This window comes from Euleptes europaea, chromosome 2 (assembly GCF_029931775.1).
Source record: "Euleptes europaea isolate rEulEur1 chromosome 2, rEulEur1.hap1, whole genome shotgun sequence".
Taxonomy (NCBI): Eukaryota; Metazoa; Chordata; class Lepidosauria; order Squamata; family Sphaerodactylidae; genus Euleptes; species Euleptes europaea.
The window spans coordinates 34,051-53,663 of NC_079313.1; the positions used below are offsets into that span (position 1 = coordinate 34,051).

The 19,613-nt window shown below is 47.5% G+C and overlaps 1 protein-coding gene across 1 annotated transcript; it reads right to left on the bottom strand.

Moving 5' to 3' along the window:
• Nucleotides 1–4,474: 4,474 nt before the first annotated feature.
• On the bottom strand, nucleotides 4,475–16,726 carry AP1M1 (adaptor related protein complex 1 subunit mu 1). The gene is made up of 12 exons (XM_056844106.1): nucleotides 16,685–16,726; nucleotides 15,897–16,053; nucleotides 15,022–15,089; nucleotides 13,177–13,307; nucleotides 10,428–10,575; nucleotides 9,209–9,335; nucleotides 8,308–8,450; nucleotides 7,400–7,471; nucleotides 5,820–5,978; nucleotides 5,161–5,286; nucleotides 4,864–4,939; nucleotides 4,475–4,519 (listed from the first exon to the last, which is right to left on the bottom strand). Exons 1-12 carry the CDS (start codon nucleotides 16,724–16,726, stop codon nucleotides 4,497–4,499), a joined length of 1,272 nt encoding a protein of 423 aa, XP_056700084.1. The 3' UTR covers nucleotides 4,475–4,496.
• Between the last annotated feature and the right edge of the window lie 2,887 nt (nucleotides 16,727–19,613).

The window sequence follows — 19,613 nt, forward strand, 5'->3', positions numbered from 1 at the left end:
CCACCCTAATTCACCATTTCAGGGAAGCCTTACACCCTGACGTCCTGAACTGGTCGTACATGCGGGGCGATCCCGACACTCTCGAGGATTGGATTCTATTAGCCGAAGAAGTAGAAAGCCGCCGGCGCTTTATTTCCCTTGTCCGCCAAAAACACAAGGAGAAAAGCGCCCAAAAGCCCCAGCCCAAGGCACCACCCCCCGCTATACGGAAGCCGACGCGTCCACCCCAGGATCGCGAAACCCGATTTCAAAGGGGTGCCTGCCTCATTTGTGGGGAACAGGGCCACTTTGCAGCGGTCTGCCCGTACCGCCCTGAACCCTTTCGTCCCAGCACGGCAACTCGAGCTAGGGGACGACCGCAACGCAGAGGCACCGCGGCCACCCGCAGCGCAGCGCCGGGAAGACCCACACCCTCTGCACTTCACGCTGGAGACTCATCCGTCCTGCCTGCATCAACTGACCCAGCCGGGTCTCGGATTACAAGTGCCCCATTGGGGGACAACTTTCCCTCTTCGGACGAAGAGAACCCATGGACTTCTCCGGCTTTAAACCTGGAATCTCCCCTTGATTTGTCAAAAAACGGCTCCAGTCTGTGGTGAGTGGAGCGTCTCCACAGACCTCTGCAGATTCTCCTGCTAAACCGACAGCTCCCACCAAAGTAAAGGAAGTAGAAACCACCGTTTATGTAGACGCCATTCTACAACATCACGAAGGTGGCCCCCAACTACCCGTTAAAGCACTTATTGACTCTGGTTGCAGTCGCACTCTCATAAGCGCAGCCACATTCGCAGCACTCAAAGTCGAGTCCGAGGCTTTACCAGCCCCCGTCCAATTTGCCCAAATGGATGGGAGCCATTTCAAAGGGGGTCCAGTTGATCATCGCACTATAGGGGTGGCGATGGGAATTGGCTCCCACTGGGAACAAATCGACTTTACCATAGCCCCTATTCGATTCGAGGTGGTCCTGGGAATTAACTGGATTAAAGGTCATTGTCCCAGTATCAATTGGGACACGAACACAATCTCCTTTGACAACCCTAAATGCGATCAGCACCGACAGCAAGTTGCGGTGCTGTCTCCACCCACTTCGGCATTACTCTCCGAGGTCCCATCAACACCAGCCCTCCCTGAAATATACCAAGACTTTGCGGATGTCTTTAACATTACAGAATGTGATGCCTTACCCCCTCACCGGGCTACTGACTGTGCAATTGAAGTGGTGAAGGACTGCACATTAACCAAAAGTAAAATCTACCCAATGAGCACTTCCGAGCGCACTGTGCTTCGGGACTTTTTGGACAAAAACCTTGCCAGAGGGTTCATTCGCCCATCGAATGCTCCCAACTCAGCCCCCGCGTTTTTTGTCCGAAAAAAGGAGGGCGACCTACGCCTCTGCATTGACTTCCGAAAACTCAATGCAGTTACTCAAACCAACGCCTATCCTATACCACTAATTTCAGATATCTTGGGACAACTACAAGAAGGACGTATTTTTTCTAAATTGGACCTGGTAGAAGCCTACTACCGCGTCCGCATCCGAGAGGGGGACAAACCCCTCACTGCCTTCTCTAGCTGCTTTGGAATGTTTGAATTCCTTGTGATGCCCTTCGGGTTAAAAGGGGCCCCGGGGGTCTTCATGCAACTCATCAATGAAATCCTTCATGATTTGCTATACCGCGGAGTAGTGGTTTATTTAGACGACATTCTCATTTATTCAAAAACCATGGACGAGCATGTCGCATTGGTCCGAGAAGTTCTGCGCCGCCTACGCAACCACCAACTCTTCGCAAAGCTGGCTAAATGCGAATTTCACCAGAGCAAAATAACTTTCTTGGGATACATAATCTCCCACCATGGCCTTAGCATGGACCCGGACAAGGTCCGTTCCGTCCTCGAATGGGCACCTCCCTCCAACCGCAAGCAAGTACAACAATTCCTGGGCTTTGCTAATTTCTACCGCGGATTTATTCCAAACTTCGCCCAAATAGCACTGCCCATCACCGACCTTCTAAAAACCAAAGGTAAAGAAAACTCTGCCACATTGCCCTCCGCTAAAATACTGTGGACTGATCAATGCCAAGCCGCCTTTGTAGCTCTCAAACGCCTTTTCACATCAGAACCGGTGCTTTGGCACCCAGACCCTAATCGAATGTTCATTGTGCAAGTCGATGCCTCCGACGTAGCTATGGGGGGTCACCTGCCAGATGACCACTGAGCACTCATGTCAAGTCACACTTTAGAGGACCTCCCCACCGCCCAAGCTACAAATTCCTGCAGGCATGATCAGGAGGGCAACCAAGATTTTGAGGAGTCTGGAGACCAAGTCCTATGAGGAAAGGTTGAAGGAGCTGGGTATGTTTAGCCTGCAGAGGAGAAGTCTGAGAGGGGATAGGATGACCATCTTCAAGTACCTGAAGGGCTGTCATGTAGAGGAGGGTGCCAAGATGTTTTCTGTTGCCCCAGAAGGTCGGACCAGAACCAACGGGTTGAAATTAAATCAAAAGACTTTCCGTCTAGACATTAGGAAGAATTTTCTAACAGTCAGAGCGGTTCCTCAGTGGAACGAGCTTCCTCGGGAGGTGGTGGTGAGCTTTCCTTCCCTGGAGGTTTTGAAGCAGAGGTTAGATGGCCATCTGTCAGCAATGCTGATTCTATGACCTTGGGCAGATGAGAGGGAAGGCATCTTGGCCGTCTTTTGGGCATGGAGTGGGGGGTCACGGGGGGGGAAAGTAGTTGTGAATTCCCTGCATTGTGCAGGAGGTTGGACTAGATTACCCTGGTGGTCCCTTCCAACTCTATGATTCTAAACAGCAGCAGCATCACTAACAATACTGACCAAGACAGTTCAGTTTATTTCAACAGACTTTTAGGCAACAAATACAATGACCTTTTCCAAACATGATGCATGATTGATAGTGTGTCTTACATGGAGAAACAATGTTCTGATGTCAAAGAACCGGTTCTTGAGGAACGGAAATGAACCCCTTCACTGCCACCCCCCATCCCTCTTGAAGAAGCTGCATTTCTTCCCATCAAATATTTTAAGTGCAGCTCCAGGAAACCCCCAGCACTCACACACCAGGGAGCCCCACCAGAGCCCCAGCGACTGCGCCGCTTCCCCTGCTTTGGAGTAAGTTCCTGAGCTTCCCTTTGGTCTGCACTTCTTGGGACAAAATCTATAGTATCCCAAACTTTCTGGTTTAACATCTCAAGCATCAAGTTCTTAAATTCATTTTTAAATCTGTTTTTTTAAAGCAAACACTGATGTAGCCCTTGTAAACATGTGATGAAATTGAAAGCCACAGTTCTGCAGGGAAAAAGAAAACACGTGAAACACAGGTGGCAACTCAAGACCAATGGGCAGCACATGTAACATTTTGCCTGTTTGCCAGGAAAAGCCAGCTGGCCGCTCAGCAGAAACAAGTTGATAATCTTTCAAGAGCAAACGGAGAGAACAAGTTATGAGGAGGAGGTGGAAAGGGACAAGTAACAGGCAACCCCCAAGTAACAGGCAACCATTCTATGTTTCTCCTTAGATTTGATACAACCGCCTTCTTTGGGCATTTGGAGTTCTTGTGACTCTGGCCTACCCCTCCCAGACAGGTCATGGCCTATGAACGTGGGCTCTGTGGTGGAGAAAACCAGCCTGTCAGGAAGAAGGCTAGGCTGGACCCCACCCTCCTTCAAAACATGCTAGTTTTCTGTACATTTAGAGGAGCATTTGGTCATATAAGCATAGCCTGCAGCTTGAAGTGGTCTGCCAGATACAGGCTTGCCACATCCTTTGCTATCTGGGATAACTAGGCCTACATACACATTTTCTCTCTCAGCTCTGCAGCTGATACCACATTACATACACAACATGCCATTTTTAATTCCATGCCTTCATGTGAGAGATGTCCTATCACCACTAGCTTGTCTCAATCTCCCCCTTGAACTGGGAGGGGGGTGTCAATGAAATGGGGTAATGTTTGCAGACATGGCATCTCTGGGGACCATACAGATGATGATCGCACTAGCTCTTCATGAAAGAACTCAGCACCAACAATGCTGACTTTCAAGACGCTCCTACAGGAGAGTGAAATGACAACCCAGGATTTGGTAGAACTAAGAAATGGCAGCAGGCAATTTTCCGGCAAGTGAGGCTTGGCTTCTACTCTCAAAGCTTCAGAAAAATGGTGCAAATGCATTGGACCTTTTACAACTCAGAAATCAAAGTGGCCTGGGTCTCTCCTGAAATCGGCTCCTGGCCTCCTCGACAGAACAATTGTACTTCTAATATGATCAACACTGAACCAGGTAAAGAACAAAAATCAAACATTCACAAGGTCTGAACTAATGGTCCGAGCGCTGGGTGTGGAACACAGTCAAGGGCGGCACGAGTGATCCCTCTTCCAGCCAGCCAACAGGTTCTCACCCCCACTCCCAAGATCGTTTCCAAGACCTTCAAGCACCAGATCGAGGATCTTTTCTTGTCTTTCTTGGTCGAATGCATCTCACTGTGTTCGTAGCTGATAATCTAGAACAGAAAGTAACATTTCAACGAGTTCATTTTTTTTGAAGCCACTGTCCCTCATGCCACTATAGGGGAGGACCAAAATGGAGAATCTATCACCAGCAGCTGTGCTCTTAAGAGTCAATGTACAGAGGAAGTCACATATTTCATAGGCCTTCCTTTCCAGGCCTAAGAAGGAAGTCGCACACACTGGCAGCAGGAACTGCGATGTTCATCCAGCTACCATTTACTCCCAAGCCCCTGCCTGCTCTATCTACACGGAAATGACTCACCCAAGAAACCTACCAGGGAAGACACCCTTCCCAAGTCCACTGAGAACGAAGCAGGGAAACTGTTTTTACACATACCTCCATTCTGGGTGATATAGCGCACCCACGGCAATGCCTGGTAGCCACTCTTCTCAATTATTTTCAAATAGCGAACCTGGAAAAAGAACGTGGGCAGTGTTGTTTCCATCATCCAGGGAAGTTTACAGCTGAAAAGAAGGTGGCTGTTTTGTTTTTTCAGGAGTGGGAGAGAGGGACTGGAAGGTTGCCTTCAACCGAGCTCGAACCTAGGAATCTTAGATGCTTGGTTGCTTTCTGATTGACACACACCTGTTCCCAGGAAAAACTCGGACCCACCAAACTGAAAGAGTGACTCACCTGGATCCCAGAAGTGGTGAAATACGGGATTTCAAACTTCACACTGATGGGTGGCTTTCCCTCTTTGTCCTCTGCTTCTACACTCGGCAACCCAAAGTGGGCCCTCATGAGGTACTCCTTCCCTCCCTGCAAGTAGAGGACAGGAAATCAGAATTCCTCACACACAAGGAACCAACACAAAAGGCTGCCGTTCTGCTCAGGATCTCACATTCCCCCCACCCAACAGGATGCTATTCGCTGGCGGCCTTATCAAAGGATAACGATCACTACAGAAAGAAAAGGCAAAGCCAGCAATTGACCTTGATCCTGGTCAGCATGGGCTCCAGAGATGCTGCACAAGACAGCCAGCCACGGGCAGATTAATCCCCTCCGATACCCATGGCTGAGAAGTACCTCAGGGGTACGTTGACAAACAGACCAGCTGCCTAAAAGTGGCAAAATCCAGTTTCCTCAAGTCCCACAAAGCAATTTTTCCTGGTAGTTTGGCATTTTCAGGACAGTGATGCAGCCACATACACCAGTTCTTCTCTCCCCCCTCACCACCACCCCAAAAAAAAAAAAAACTTTTCAACCAAGCTCCCAGCTCTCTGCAGCTAAGAATGCCCATTAATTCTCAACAGCGGCATCAGCCTTGGTGAAAACCACTTCTGTCAGTTTACCGGGAAAGACTTGACAGACCACACAATTGCGCTGTTCTCAGGCACCCATTTGACACTCCCAACGGTGGTCTTGAATTTTGGCGAGTCGGCGTCATTCGGAACAGGAATGTGAATCTCCACATTGTTGGCCGTGGATCTGCGCTTAAACTGGCTCTTGGCCTAAAAACAGCAAAAACCGGGGGGGGGGGGGTTCCGGTTAGCTTCCTGGTCCCCTCAGTGTATGTTGAAGAGCCCCACCTAGCAGCTCTTTTCAGTTGGGGATTTAGACAATGCTCAGAAGTCCAAGAGGAAAACTGCAACCAGAGCCTCAAACAGAATTGCATCAGTGACAAAATATTACTTCAACTAACATGCTGCTTTTTCTTAAACTTATGAAGCTTCCTGAGAGCGTCATCCCAAGGGGAGTTTACCCCCTTCTAAGTCCACTTAAGTACGGTAACTCTCCTGAGGACTGCCCTGTTCAGACTGTTATGGCTGTGACTGGCAGCACTACTTCTGGGTCTCGGGCGGAGAAAGGCCTTTCGCAGCACCCGCCGCCTGGAAGTGCTCAGGGTTGAATGTGGGACGCTGCCCCTGAGCCACAGCCCCTCTCTCTGGAAGGCACCCCAACAGCTTCCGTGCAGCTCCTGAGCAGCATCGTGACCATGGTGCAGCACACACACACCCGGGGCCTCCAAGCCCCAGGACGCATCATTGTGTCCATTACAGCAGTCCTAAATATACTGAGATGGAGGAGACTCTGCTTCAGCGTGAATCCAGAGATTTACACCCTGCTTTTCTCAAAGCAGCTGACAACATTCTTCTCTGCCCCTCCATCTTCCCCTCACAAGACCTACATGCAGGTCAGGTGAAGAGTCTGTGACTGGCCCAGGCCACCCAGCAAGCCTCCACGGCAGAGCAGGGATGTAACGCTGGGTCTCCCAGATCCGAGTCGACCCCTCTAACCCCTACCCCACAGAGGCCCCACTTTCAAACCAAGGCTCCACTCAGCTTTCCTGCACCATGACCCACATCTTCCAAAACAAACAAGGATTTTGGGGAACTCTGAAGACCAACAAGATTGTTTTTTCCAGCATAAGCCCTCGCGGACCAGGTGCAAATGAAGAGATGGGTGCTAGTCCACAAAAGCTCATGCTGGAGAAGATTCTCTGACTGATACGTGCAGGAGGGGGAGAGGAGCTGCTTGACTAGCACTCTGTTCCCACTCTCTGCAAGTACAGCTTCAGAAACCTGAGCTTGCTGGAGGTGGGTGGAAGAGGTGGATTTGTAATTTTTATGGAAAATAAAAACGCCCATGAGGGAATAAAGCTGGTTGATTGTTACGGCGCCATCAGACCCCTGCTTTTTAATGCTCACACAGCATTTTTTGTGTGGCCTTTATTGGGCTCCCACAATAACGCCCCCTGAAATCTGTTCACATCTTTAAAGTGCTTTACTGTTTCTATTTCAACAAACAGCAGAAGGGCACCTTAATGCTGAGGGCCAAGAGGTTTTAAGAGAAATAAAGGAAACTGGATTTAAAGAGCATACTTGGCATGAAAAAGTCAAGAAGAGGCCAGAGAGAGATGGGAACCACCAACCTTGATCATGTACTCTATGCGGCTATGGGAGTGCTTCTCTATGACTGATTCAATCCAGATCAGTGGCTTTACCTGTGTGTAAAGAGACACAACAGACATTACATCTCACTCACTAGCTTCCAGGCTGTTCTAGGAAATAGATGAAGAGGTTCCACAAGCAGAACTTCACGAGCACCGTGACAACCAATTCTGACGTTGAGGAGACAACTGCCAGCATGCTGAACCAGACAAGTGCAAGGTGGACAATGACTCCAGGAGGTATTTGGCTAGCGGAAGGGTTCTCTAACTGGCGATGCACACGAGCCCCTCATTTCCAATCCCAAGTGGATCTCCTGCAAATGTTTAGGGGGACAAAGCTCTAGAATGGCTTGTGCTCTCTGTGGGCTCCGGCACACGCCTGTGCCCTTTCTTCTCTGAACATCTGAGAAGATTTTCTTAAGCCTTTCCATGGACTGCTCTGAATATTCCTCTACAGTGAGCTAAAACACAAAAACCCCTCACACTTTGGTGGGAAATACCATAGGAACAGAACCCCTCGCTGGCTGCAAAATGTTCAAAGAGCGTTTCAAGAGCGCTCCTGCACATGTCATCTTTCAAACCATTTGTAATGTTCTCAATTTAAATCATGAGCAGAAGATCACCAGCCACAATGGTGCTCACCTGGAACTACAACTGAGTCTTTGAACTGGAGAAACTTGTCTGTCACACCAACATTTTTTGAACTAGTTCTGGTGCACTGTGCTTTTATTGTTACTGTTCCTAGTAATAGTTCAATAGTTATGGACTTGTTGCTTTGCTGCCTACAACCCATTCTGATTTAGACAGCAATCAATTGTACTCAAAACAACCCATGAAAAATAGCTGTTCTAAAGGACTTTGATTGTTACCTAACATCCAGATGCACTCACGTGTGTATTCAGGCGGTAGGACATGAGCTCAAACTCCCCATCAGGTGGGATAAAAGAAATGGTCCGGTCGTTTTCAAAGCGAGACAGACGCACGCACTGGTGGAACTTCACATCCTCCAGTTCCACTGATTTGCTTTTTCCACCTGTCACGAAAAGATATCAACTTGCAGCAGACACAAATAAAGTAGAACTGCCTAAGACTGCCTTCCACCTACAAGTTGGCATTTGCACGAACAACACTAGTTACATCTCTATAAATCACTCAGGACTAAATGCTCACACACACATTTTATGTACCCCATTCCTTCACCACCCTTTTTCAAACTTGGGCAATCAAAGTCGGCGCACGCCAAGGCCACAAATCTAGCTGCACACCAGAAGCAAGTGCCACAAAGATTTTGTTCCCCTGTTCAACAGGAAGGAGCTGTTGTTGTTCCTCTGACAGCCACACACATGTGCCCCAGGCAAGGGACAGAAACACACAAACTTGGTTCTCTTCCCTCACATGTACAATCCTCTCTTTCCACTGGAAGCACACAAGCTGGGAGCTTCATGGGTCAGAGGCCAGCAGGAAGACGTAACTAAGCAGGCCAAGACAAGGTTACCTAACCCTTGAGGTCTCTTACAGCTGTGCTATTTTACATCCACACTCCTGTGTTGGTCTCACAAGGCCCGCGTGCTTGCTGGAACAGCTAGACATCTGTCAGGCCAAGGAAGTGGGAGATGGAGGCCATTCTTTCATCAAGATATTTAGCATCACCAGCAATGACCATCTGTTCTTCCCACCCCACTTCCCTGCAAGGAGACGAGGTCTGCCCCGCCCGATGCACTCTTCTGTCAGGTAGGACTCTTGCAGAGAGGAGGAGGCAGAGAAACATCTGAGGCAGACAAACATACTCACGGCCCGTGTTGTCAAACAGTACTTTATCATTTAAGCCAAGACGGAGTTCCGGCATTCCCGAAAGGAAGACCCTCATTTTGATGGATCCAACTATCTCACTTCGCAGAACATTTCCATTGGCGCTAACCTGTAGAAGGGGGGAGCTGCTTGTCACAAACTGAGACTGTGGTAAGAGGAGTAACATTAATTGAGATACTGGCTGGGTTATGTTATCTGTGCTGCTCACTTTGTACCAGAGCCAAGTAAACACACACACACACAAGCCCCAGTGATGGGAATCTCACTGATGTGCCCTGAAGTGCTGGGCGAACGATGCGCTGCTGGATGTGAGCATTCAGTCTTCGGCTTTGCCACCTCCTTTAGTGCTGATTTTATAACACTTTTAAATGCTACACATGGAGTCAAATGTGCAAAGCCTCTCCTAATGGTGGGAAGTTCCAGAGACTTTAATTATAAATCTTTCAATCCGGGAACGTTTACAACTATAAACATATCGTCAATATGAACAAAACACCACTTTGGAAGATCACCTTATCCTTCCACAAGTGTCTTCAGCATTACTGAATCTAGTAAATATTTCCCCTCCTCAAGGCACTCACCCTGGACCGGCTTTTTCAGTTCCCGTCTTCCCTTCCTGGCGCCATAACTGCCACCAAGTCTTTCAGCTGCCATCTGTGATAGTTTGATAAGCAAAACTTTTGCCATTTTTGCTCTATGAGTCACTGAGTCACTGACACAGTTTTCCTGAAGCAGCCACTGGACTTCCCCACAGTAAGAGAGGCTTCTTCCAATTTACTCCTTGGTCTTTAAATTGGTTATTTGAGAGGAACATTCACATTGCTAAGAACAGACAGAGCGACCCAGATTCTGAGTACCAAGCAAGCGATTCTTAAGGGAAGGCACACTCTTTTTAAAGGAGGGAGCCCCTCAAAGGACCAGGCAATGAGCACCCTTTGCTCGCCAGGGCTCCTATTAAGCCACATCTCACCAGGCAGACCCACCTGGATTTAGGCTACATCTGCCAAATTATGCCAGCATTTATATTCTAGCCACGCAAAAGGGTCTCAGCCAGCAAGGCTGAGAAAGACCCGTTGGAGTATACAGGGCTGGGCTCAATGGAGTGGAGGCCTGGCTCCATCCAAAACCGCTTCATGTGTTCACATTCACTCTTAAATGCTTGTAAATAAAGCAACTCATGACACATGAAATCTGCACCCACCAAGAGGTTTACAGATTCTATAACATCCAGGAACACCTCATTCTTCCGGTACTTGATTCCTTCAGATCGCCAAGACACGGCATTTGTGACAGTGGCAGGGGGCCGCGGTGCTCCAGTATCCAACTTGTGGCCTTCTTGAGTTATGTACCTTCACAAAACAAACACACAAAGGAGGTTCAAAATGTTAATATCCAGATATTTCAGCCCTAATTTTACTTACTGATAAGACTGGACAGGAAACAAAAAAGAGTCAATATCGAAAACAAATTTCTGGAGCAAGCAACCCTGTTACCTATTTATCATTTTACTTATGCACATGTTAATCTGTGTATTCTCAAGTAGTATCATAACCTGCAGGTTATGATACTGGTCAGGCATGAATGTGCCTAAAGTTCAAGACTGACTCTTAACGAGACGGTTCACTTGTGTAGCTGAAGAAAGAGCCAACTTATTATTACACAAACATAATTCTAGCCTTAAAACCTTGCTTTGAGAGCTTTGATAATTATCACATTGCACCCTACTTCACTTGTTGTTATTCATTTGAATTAAGTAGCTTTCAGTTCCAATTATCTTATTTAGGGGACAAGTGAGTGTCAAAGTTAGAAGGATTTATTTCTTGCTCCTTTTCTATAAAAAGTGCCATTTGTGAGTCTGAGCTGGTTGAGGGTGGCTTCTAGTCAAGAGACCGTCTATCTCGGTGAGCCTATCTGGTATGCTACCTCTGAGCTTAAAACCTGATTTGCCTTATTCTTAAAAAAAAAACTATGATCATTATGTATTTAGTTCAAGTTTAGAATGGCAGGAGATTGGATTTTTAGCTCATGTATTTTTTCTAACTCGTTCACTTACAAGAAACTTATAAGAAAGGCAAACGCGATTTTAGGGTATATCAACAGATGCATGGTGTCTAGGACACCACTTTATACTCCACCGGTCAGACTCCATCTGGAGTACTGTGCCCAGTTCTGGAGACCTTTTTACAGAAAGGACATAGTAACTTTAGAGCGAATGCACAGCAGAGCAATGAAGATGATTAGTAGTTTGGAGAGTAAGCCTTACAAGAAAAAGCTGAGGAAATTGGGAATGTTGAGACTGGAGAAGAGGAAGTTGAGAGGGGACATAATTACTCTTTTTTAAATATTTGAAGGGCTGTCATTTAGAGGACGGGGAGCTGTTTCAGTTGGTAGTGGAGGTCAGGACTCATGATAACGTTTTAAATTACATGTGGGGAGATATCTGCGGGATTCTAGGGAAAACCTTTTAACAATAAGGACAGTTCAGCAATGGAATCAGTTGCCCAGGGATGTGGTGGGTTCTCCCTCCTTGGAGGTGTTTAAGTGAGAGTTGGATGATTATTTATCAGGGGTGCTCTAGATCAGGGGTGTCAAACATAAGGCCTGGGGGCTAGATCCGACCCCTTGAGAGCTCTTATCTGGTTGTGATCCAACCGAGGCAGGCACCCTCCCCACCCTCCATCTGGGCTGGAGAGGCATGGCCCAGCCTGACCAAGTGACATTTATGTCATATCCAGCCCTGGTAATAATTGAGTTCGGCACCCCTGCTCTAGATCATCCTGCCTGGTACAGGAGGTTGGACTGGATGGTCTCTAGGCCCTCTCCAGCTTTTTAATTCTATGATTCTGTGAACCTGTATAGATACTTGCGTACAAGAACAGGGCTGTATGGGGGCCTGTAAGCTAAAGCGCTGTCCAAGTAAGAATGAAGTGCGGTTGACTGCTGCAACAGCTAACCAAGGGATGAGGATCTGGCCTGTTCTAGATGAGGTGGCACGCCTTGATGTGGTATTAGGTTTAGCTTTCCAGTTAGACATCCAAGTGTCATCGATAGCATGATGACCTTTAACTGTCAGCCACAGCTCATCCTGAAAAAGCATGAAGCGCCCAGCTATCCATGCTCTGGTCACATTCAGAGCAGATGTTACAAAACTCTAATGCACTCTATGTGGGCTGCCTCTGAAAATGGTTTCAGAACTACAGCAGATTCAAACTGAAGCAGCAAGAAGGGAACATATCTTGCCACTACTGAAAGAGCATCACTAGCTACCAATGAGTTTCCAAGCATAATTCAACGCCCTGGTCATACAGAGAGGGCGGGCACCTCAGCTTTGGCACGTGGCGTACAGAACTCCCTCCCTGAAAACATTCACCAGGCAACCACTCTTTTTATGCTGCTTTTCTTTTCCCCCGGCCATAGACAACACCTACAGTTTTCCTGCTGCTTTTGCTCCCTGACTGATGTTACTGCAACTGGGTAATTTATTTGTGAAGCGCACTGTGTTTTGAGTGTGTTTCTTATTTGGTACTTTTAGAAATGCTGAAAGCTGTACTGAGGAGACTGTGGGTGTAAACAGTTTAAACAAGCAAACTACTGAGTGTCGGGGAAACTGCACACCTACTGGAAACTGCCACCTCACGTCAGCGGCACACTCTGTAGCAGAAAAGGACCAGTCCAGGAGGGCACCTTTGTAAGGGAATAGGATTGCAGTCCGCCACAATGAAGGTATCACCAGCTTTCTCTGCATTGTCTTATGCTTTGCTACCCACTTCCTGTATTGTTTATAGCATACCTTTGCCTTATGTGGTGCGTTGTTCACATTGTTCTCTAATCCTAGTCCTACTGCATTGTTCAATGACTGTTTTATGCCGTCTGACTGCACTTCTTTATATCTTGTAATCCACCTTGAGTCACACCAATAAAGGGAGACTATAAAGAAAATTAATACTTACTCTTGTAAAATTTTACTATCAGTGGTTTGGGGGTACCCAAAATCCATGAGTTCATCCAAGAGCTCATAAATGATAACAAAATTATCTCGAATGCTCTCTTCTTCCAGTTCTTTGAAGTATTCAGAAAACACCTGAAACATCCAAACCAGATGAATGAGGTCCAAACTATTAAAGTGACACACCTAACATGAACCTGAGAGGAACTCTTCCAAAAGATGAGCCCTGTTGGAAAAATATCAGCACAACATTCCACATAATGTCTTGCACAATGCCCTGAGATTTCCCCACCCCACTGTTCAGATCCCTCTGGATTGCAGACTCTTCAGTCAGGCCTAGAGATGTAAAGGCTTTTTTGGGGGGGGGCTGTTCCCCCCCCCCCCAAGGACATTTTTCCAATGTTTCCAGCGAAGAAATTGGAAACTTTAACGGAGCACTGGGGGGGGGGAGAACTATGAAATATTTTCTGTTTTTGAATGAGTGAAATGATTGTTAAGACAAGCTTTTTTTCACTCAAAATTTATGCCCATTTTTTCTTTTCAATTTCTTCAATGAAAAAATTGGGAAATTCAGACAAACACTGAAAAAAACACATTTTTTCTCCTTTTGGAATGAGTGAAACACTTTTCAAGAGACAATTTTACTCAAAATATACACAATGAATTAATTCATGTAAGACAGTCTACATCATTAGATAACAGTAATGTGTATACTGTATACAACACATTTTCAAGAATTTTTTTTGTTTTACTGTAAGTAATTTAGGCAGTGGCTAATATGCTATAACATTGGTTCTTGTAGGTTATCCGGGCTGTGTGACCGTGGTCTTGGTATTTTCTTTCCTGACGTTTCGCCAGCAGCTGTGGCAGGCATCTTCAGAGGAGTAACACAGACCTTCAGTGTTACTCCTCTGAAGATGCCTGCCACAGCTGCTGGCGAAACGTCAGGAAAGAAAATACCAAGACCGCGGTCACACAGCCCGGATAACCTACAAGAACCAATGAACTCTGACCGTGAAAGCCTTCGACAATAATATGCTATAACGTTCTTTAAAATTCACAGTAGTCAAAAAGGGCAAGAGTCCAGTAGCACCTTAAAGACTAACAAAAATATTTTCTGGTAGGGTATGAGCTTTCGTGAGCCACAGCTCACTTCTTCAGATACAGCTAGAATGTGAATCTATCGGTCTTTAAGTAGAGGAACAGTATGTAAATGTGAATAGCAGGCTTGATTGGATTAGGTGTGATATGCAGAAGAGTCTGTGAAATAACATTATTAAATATTATTTTAAAGAGTTCTTTAAAATAACATTATTAAATATTTTGATACTGTTATTAAGTTCATGCCCCCGTGTGCCAGTGGCCCCACCTTTAGCAACCATACGGACATTTCTGTCCCAATTAAACACTTTATTTTGTTTACTGCCAAATTGGTTTTCTACCTTCAATTTGTATTTTTTCTACTGGCAAAAATAGTGATACAGGGTCCAGCAATTTACAAACATCTCTCAAGTACTGGGTTTCTTTATCATTTTTCTTTCATAAAACCAAGGCATTTATACTTTTAGATTCCATAAAGATGCCAAATAGAACAAGTTTATATCCCAAGTTATAAATAATGCATTTTAAATTCTTAAATTAAGATATGTTTAGGTTTTATAAGAAAGTACGTACTGCACATGTTCCAATTTTTCTCAAAATATTTAGGGGCTGCAGCCACATTTCCAGAAATTTAAAATTCCTAGTTAGACCCACTACAAAATTACACACACCAAAAACTGTACAAAAGACTCACACCCTCGATATCTTTCAGAGTTGGAGCAAAGACGTGAATGAACATCAGGCTTACCTGAACAACCTTGTAGAGAAAGGAGAACACCAAAGACACGCAGGCATTCTTCTTGGATGTTGCAACAACTAAGAAACCATGTTCAGGAGCTTGCAATCAAAACTAGGTCCCAACTCATTCCCCATCCCCTTACTTCCAGTCTTACTTTGTATTTAAGTATTGGAGCAGCAGCATAATAGCAGGGCTGGATGGCTCATCCACCATTATCTTCACTTTCTGTTGACTCAGGGATTACATTAAAATAGCCAAACAGCAGCATAAATCTGTGCAAGAATCCCCAAATTGCTAGCAAATGCTTCTGTCTTTCAGAGACACTTTCTTCAACAAAGACCTGTGGGGGTAAGTAGGTAAATGGTTGGATGAGAGAGGGGCAAAACAAGGGGCAATTAGACCCGACTGTAGATGGCCCACTGCCACAGCAGGGTGGTGGGTTGCCCCTTCTCTGGACTGTACTACTTGTCCGCTTCAGTAGCTCCCTCAACACTCTAGCAGAAGTTTTGGGTTGGTTGCCCAAGAAAAATCTATGGCTAAAGAGGTCCCTCAAAAATTGCTTCCTTTAAAAGGTCAGCAGGCAGAGTCTTAAAAGTCAATGTGGGGTAACAGAGCATTAGACTTTGGAGAAACACATGCTCAGACTCCTACTCTGGGTAACCTCAGGCCAGTTACTTTCTCTCAACCCAAATTACCTCACAGGAGTGTTACAAAGACAAATTGAGGGGAGAGAGCCGCACATGCTGTCCTCGACTCCGTAGGGAAAAACTGAGATAAAAGTCCAATTAATAAAATGTGTTGCAACCAAATATGTCCCCATCATCATTTTCAACCTACTTGTATTTACAGCAGCACTTCCCATGTTTTATTTTGGCAAAGGATACGGTACAAGTTGTTATGCTTAATCCACATAAAGCGCACACCTCCATGAGCAAGAATGGGAGAAAGGGTCCCTTCTTCTTCCTTCTCCATAAGGATCGGCATGAAATGCTCCACTTCGGACATGTCCACATCGCCACGATAATTTCTACAGATCAGCACCTGAAATTGAAAAAAAAGGGGGGGGGGGTTGCTACACCCAAAATAACTTGAAGCGAAAAGTTCAGACTGACCGCTCTGCTTGAGCTCTCCCGCCAGACCAAGAGTCGGGCCAGAAGACCCTTCGCTCCCGGGCCCAGGCCAGGCGAGGACGCCGCTCGATGCAGGCGGAATGGGAGGCCGGAGGCCCCGGCAGCCCGCCCACCGGTGGCCGGGGGCTGCGCGGGAGGCAAACGGGCCCCTCGCCTGGCCTAGGCCCCAGCAGCGACCAACCCTGCACCCGGCTGCCCGCAGGCAAGGGCTGCGCAGGCAAGGGCCGCCGCCCCGCGCCCAACGGCTGGAGCCGCCCCCGCAGCCAGCCAGCCAGGCAGGCAGGCAGGCAGGCAGGCCGGCCGGGGGCTGTGCGGCGGCGGCCGGCTGAGGCCGACGGGCAGCCGCCCCCTCAAGCCGCCGGGACGTCCCAAGGTAGACTGCCTCTGGACTGAGGATCTCGCTTCCCCCTCTCGCCCGCTTTAGGGAGAAGGCCGCGCCCGTTGCCATAACGGCCGCAGCCACCGGGGGGGGGGGAAGGGCGCTAACCCCGTGACCCCACCCCACCCAGCCCCAGGTGCGGCCCCCCGCGCCCCGGCCCCACCTTCCCCTTCAGGTCCAGCACGTAGACGGCGCTGGCCGACATGGCGCCGGGACCGCCCGCCCGCCCGCCCGCCGTGTGTCCGTCGGGGGGCTGAGGGGCGCGCCCGCCCGCGCTTCCGGTTCCTCCCAGCGGACACTTCCGGTAGCGGCGAGGCGGCCCGCCCTACCGGGAGGGGGGAGGGGGCGCGCCGCTGCAGCGCTGATCCTATGACCGCAGGCAGACGGGGGGGGGGGAGGGGGAGAGGGGGGCACCTGGGCCATCTCCTGGGGCATGGGGGGAGGGAGTTGTGAATTCCCTGCCTTGTGCAGGGGGGCTGGACTAGATGACCCCGGTGGTCCCCCCCAACTCTAGGATTCTGTGGAACTGGAGGCACGGGGGTTGGGCGGGGGGGGGGGGGCGCGGCGGCGGAATCTGTTCCCAGCCTTTCTCCTCCTTAGGAAAAACGAACAAACACGCAAATCCGTTTCAAGTCAAATATAAAGGATTTTTTAAAAAAAATTAAGACATTTAGAAACTCCCTGGCAACTAGAGGGGCTGTAGGTGAGAGTGGTTCACAGCGACCCTGTGGCACAGAGTCTGGTTTAGTCCATTCTTAAGCTCCTACCCTGCCAGAAATTTTGTCTTTAAGGTGCTACTGGACTCTTAGTAGCATCGAATCTGCTGTACAGCTCCAGGATGTTATATACTGGTTTAGTCAAAAAGGGCAAGAGTCCAGGAGCACCTTAAAGACTAACAAAAATATTTTCTGGTAGGGTATGAGCTTTCGTGAGCCACAGCTCACTTCTTCAGATACCTGAAGAAGTGAGCTGTGGCTCACGAAAGCTCATACCCTACCAGAAAATATTTTGTTAGTCTTTAAGGTGCTCCTGGACTCTTGCCCTTTTTGACTACTGCAAACAGACTAACACGGCTACCCACTGTGAATATACTGGTTTGAAAGGCTTCAATAGCTCCCCCCCCCCCCCGGGCACTTGTCCACCTTCCTGGACATTTTGAATTTCCTGCTCGATTTTTTTTGTTGCTGTTGCAATATCCCACCTAAAACAACCGGTAAGTTGCAGCACAGTTAATTCTAATTAAACTGCTGTTCCGTGGTCTTCCCACACAAAATGAGTGTTGATACGGTGCATGTTCTCACAGATGTACAATGACTTCTACCAGTACATGACAAAGATCTGGGGTAACCACGTCCTAGCATGTTTGAGCCTGCAAAAGATCAATTATACAACGGCAAGTGAAGCACGGGGGCCTGCTCCAGAGTGGTAGCAATCACCACAAACATAGAAAATGGCAGTTTTATTTCTTGTGGGGCCATACCTGTCACGAGTCATTCATGTGTGTAACAGAAAACAACTGCTGAGTTGGTCAGGGATCACTTTTTAAAAGGCTGCTTCAAACAGCAGGGCCACAACAGATGCGTCACGATGGGTAGCCGGGGCTTAGTCTGTCACTAGCAGTAGAAAAGAGTAGGAAGTCCAGTAGCACCTTAAAGACAAATGAAATTTCTGGCAGGGTTATGAGCTTTCGTGAGCCACAGCTTACAAAAACAGGCACAGGCATTCACTGCTGGGTGAGGATGTTTGGTGCCTTGTGTGGCTGAGGGGCTTTCTGCTCAAAAGAGGCATAAACTACTGCCATAGGACTGCAGTAGCCTCCCACATTGCTGTGAAGCGGGGGGTGGGGGGTGGGGGGTGGGCAAGCACTGGACTTGAGGATGTCCATAATTGTTGTCAAAAAGTGATAGGTAAATCCATCCATGGGGTCTTTATTCTATTAGGATTTTGATTAAAATAATAGATACATTAGCAGAATCCTTATCATGCTTTTCTTTTTCTCGGATTGCAAAAGCTTGCTGTTCTTGCAGATTATAAAGAACTTATTGCAGATTGTACAGTATGAAAGGATGGAGTGGCTGAGCGCAAGCAGCTTAGCCACCTGAAAAGCAGCAGCAGCGGATACGTCTACCAGGAAAACGCTAACCACAAGACCTTGGATTCATGTCAGTTGAGGATTATGAAATACGTGTCACAAACCAATGGTGCTGCTTTAGCAAAAGCACCATTGATTATAAATCAATCAGCTTGCCCAGGAAGGTGGCCAAGCTTGGGAAAAAAGGACCTGGGTGGGGTACTTGGGATCCAATCATGAATGGCCACCACTGGTTAGGTCAGGACAAGGGGAAATTGGCACTTTTTGTTAATGTGGAACCAGCCCAAGGATGGAAGCCCCGAGGGACAAAAAAGAGGCCATTAAGAGACACACAGAGAAGTAGGGCATAAGGGAATGGGTATCAGCAGCATCCGGGGGTGGGGGGAAAGAGAAGAACAGTGTCCTGTAATCCAAGGGGTAGAGGATGATTCACCCCAACAGGACACAAGGTCCGAACCACAAGTTTCCCATGACTGCCCAATGGGGCAATCATGCCTAAGTCAGTCACAAGGAAAAAGGGTATAAAGATCAGGGATCTCCAAACGAAGGACAGAAATCTCCTTTGCTAGATTTCTCCTGCCCGGTCAGTGTTCTATTCCCAAGCTTGGCAACCCCTGTACAGGTGAGTGTGTGTGTGCGTGTAAATATATATCGGGGGATCATTTACAATACACTGTGTTCAATAAAAGCTGCAACAATGTTTTCTTAAATGCTGGATCTCTGGACTCTTGTCCTCCCAGCAGACCTGACACTCGATACAAATAACCCTGTGGTGAATTAAGCTGGAATATCAGGAGGGGAGCCTGATCAACTTCCTTCCTGATCTCCGGAACACTTGGAATTTATTTCTAACAGAGGTGTTGTTGCGTGAGTTTCCATTTGCTGAAACTGTAGTGGAAGCCACTGCCAGGAAACGTTTTATTTTTATTTTTTAAACAGGCTCAGAAAATGGTACAGGGGGACAGTAATGTCATGCCTTACCAAAAAAATGATACCCAAA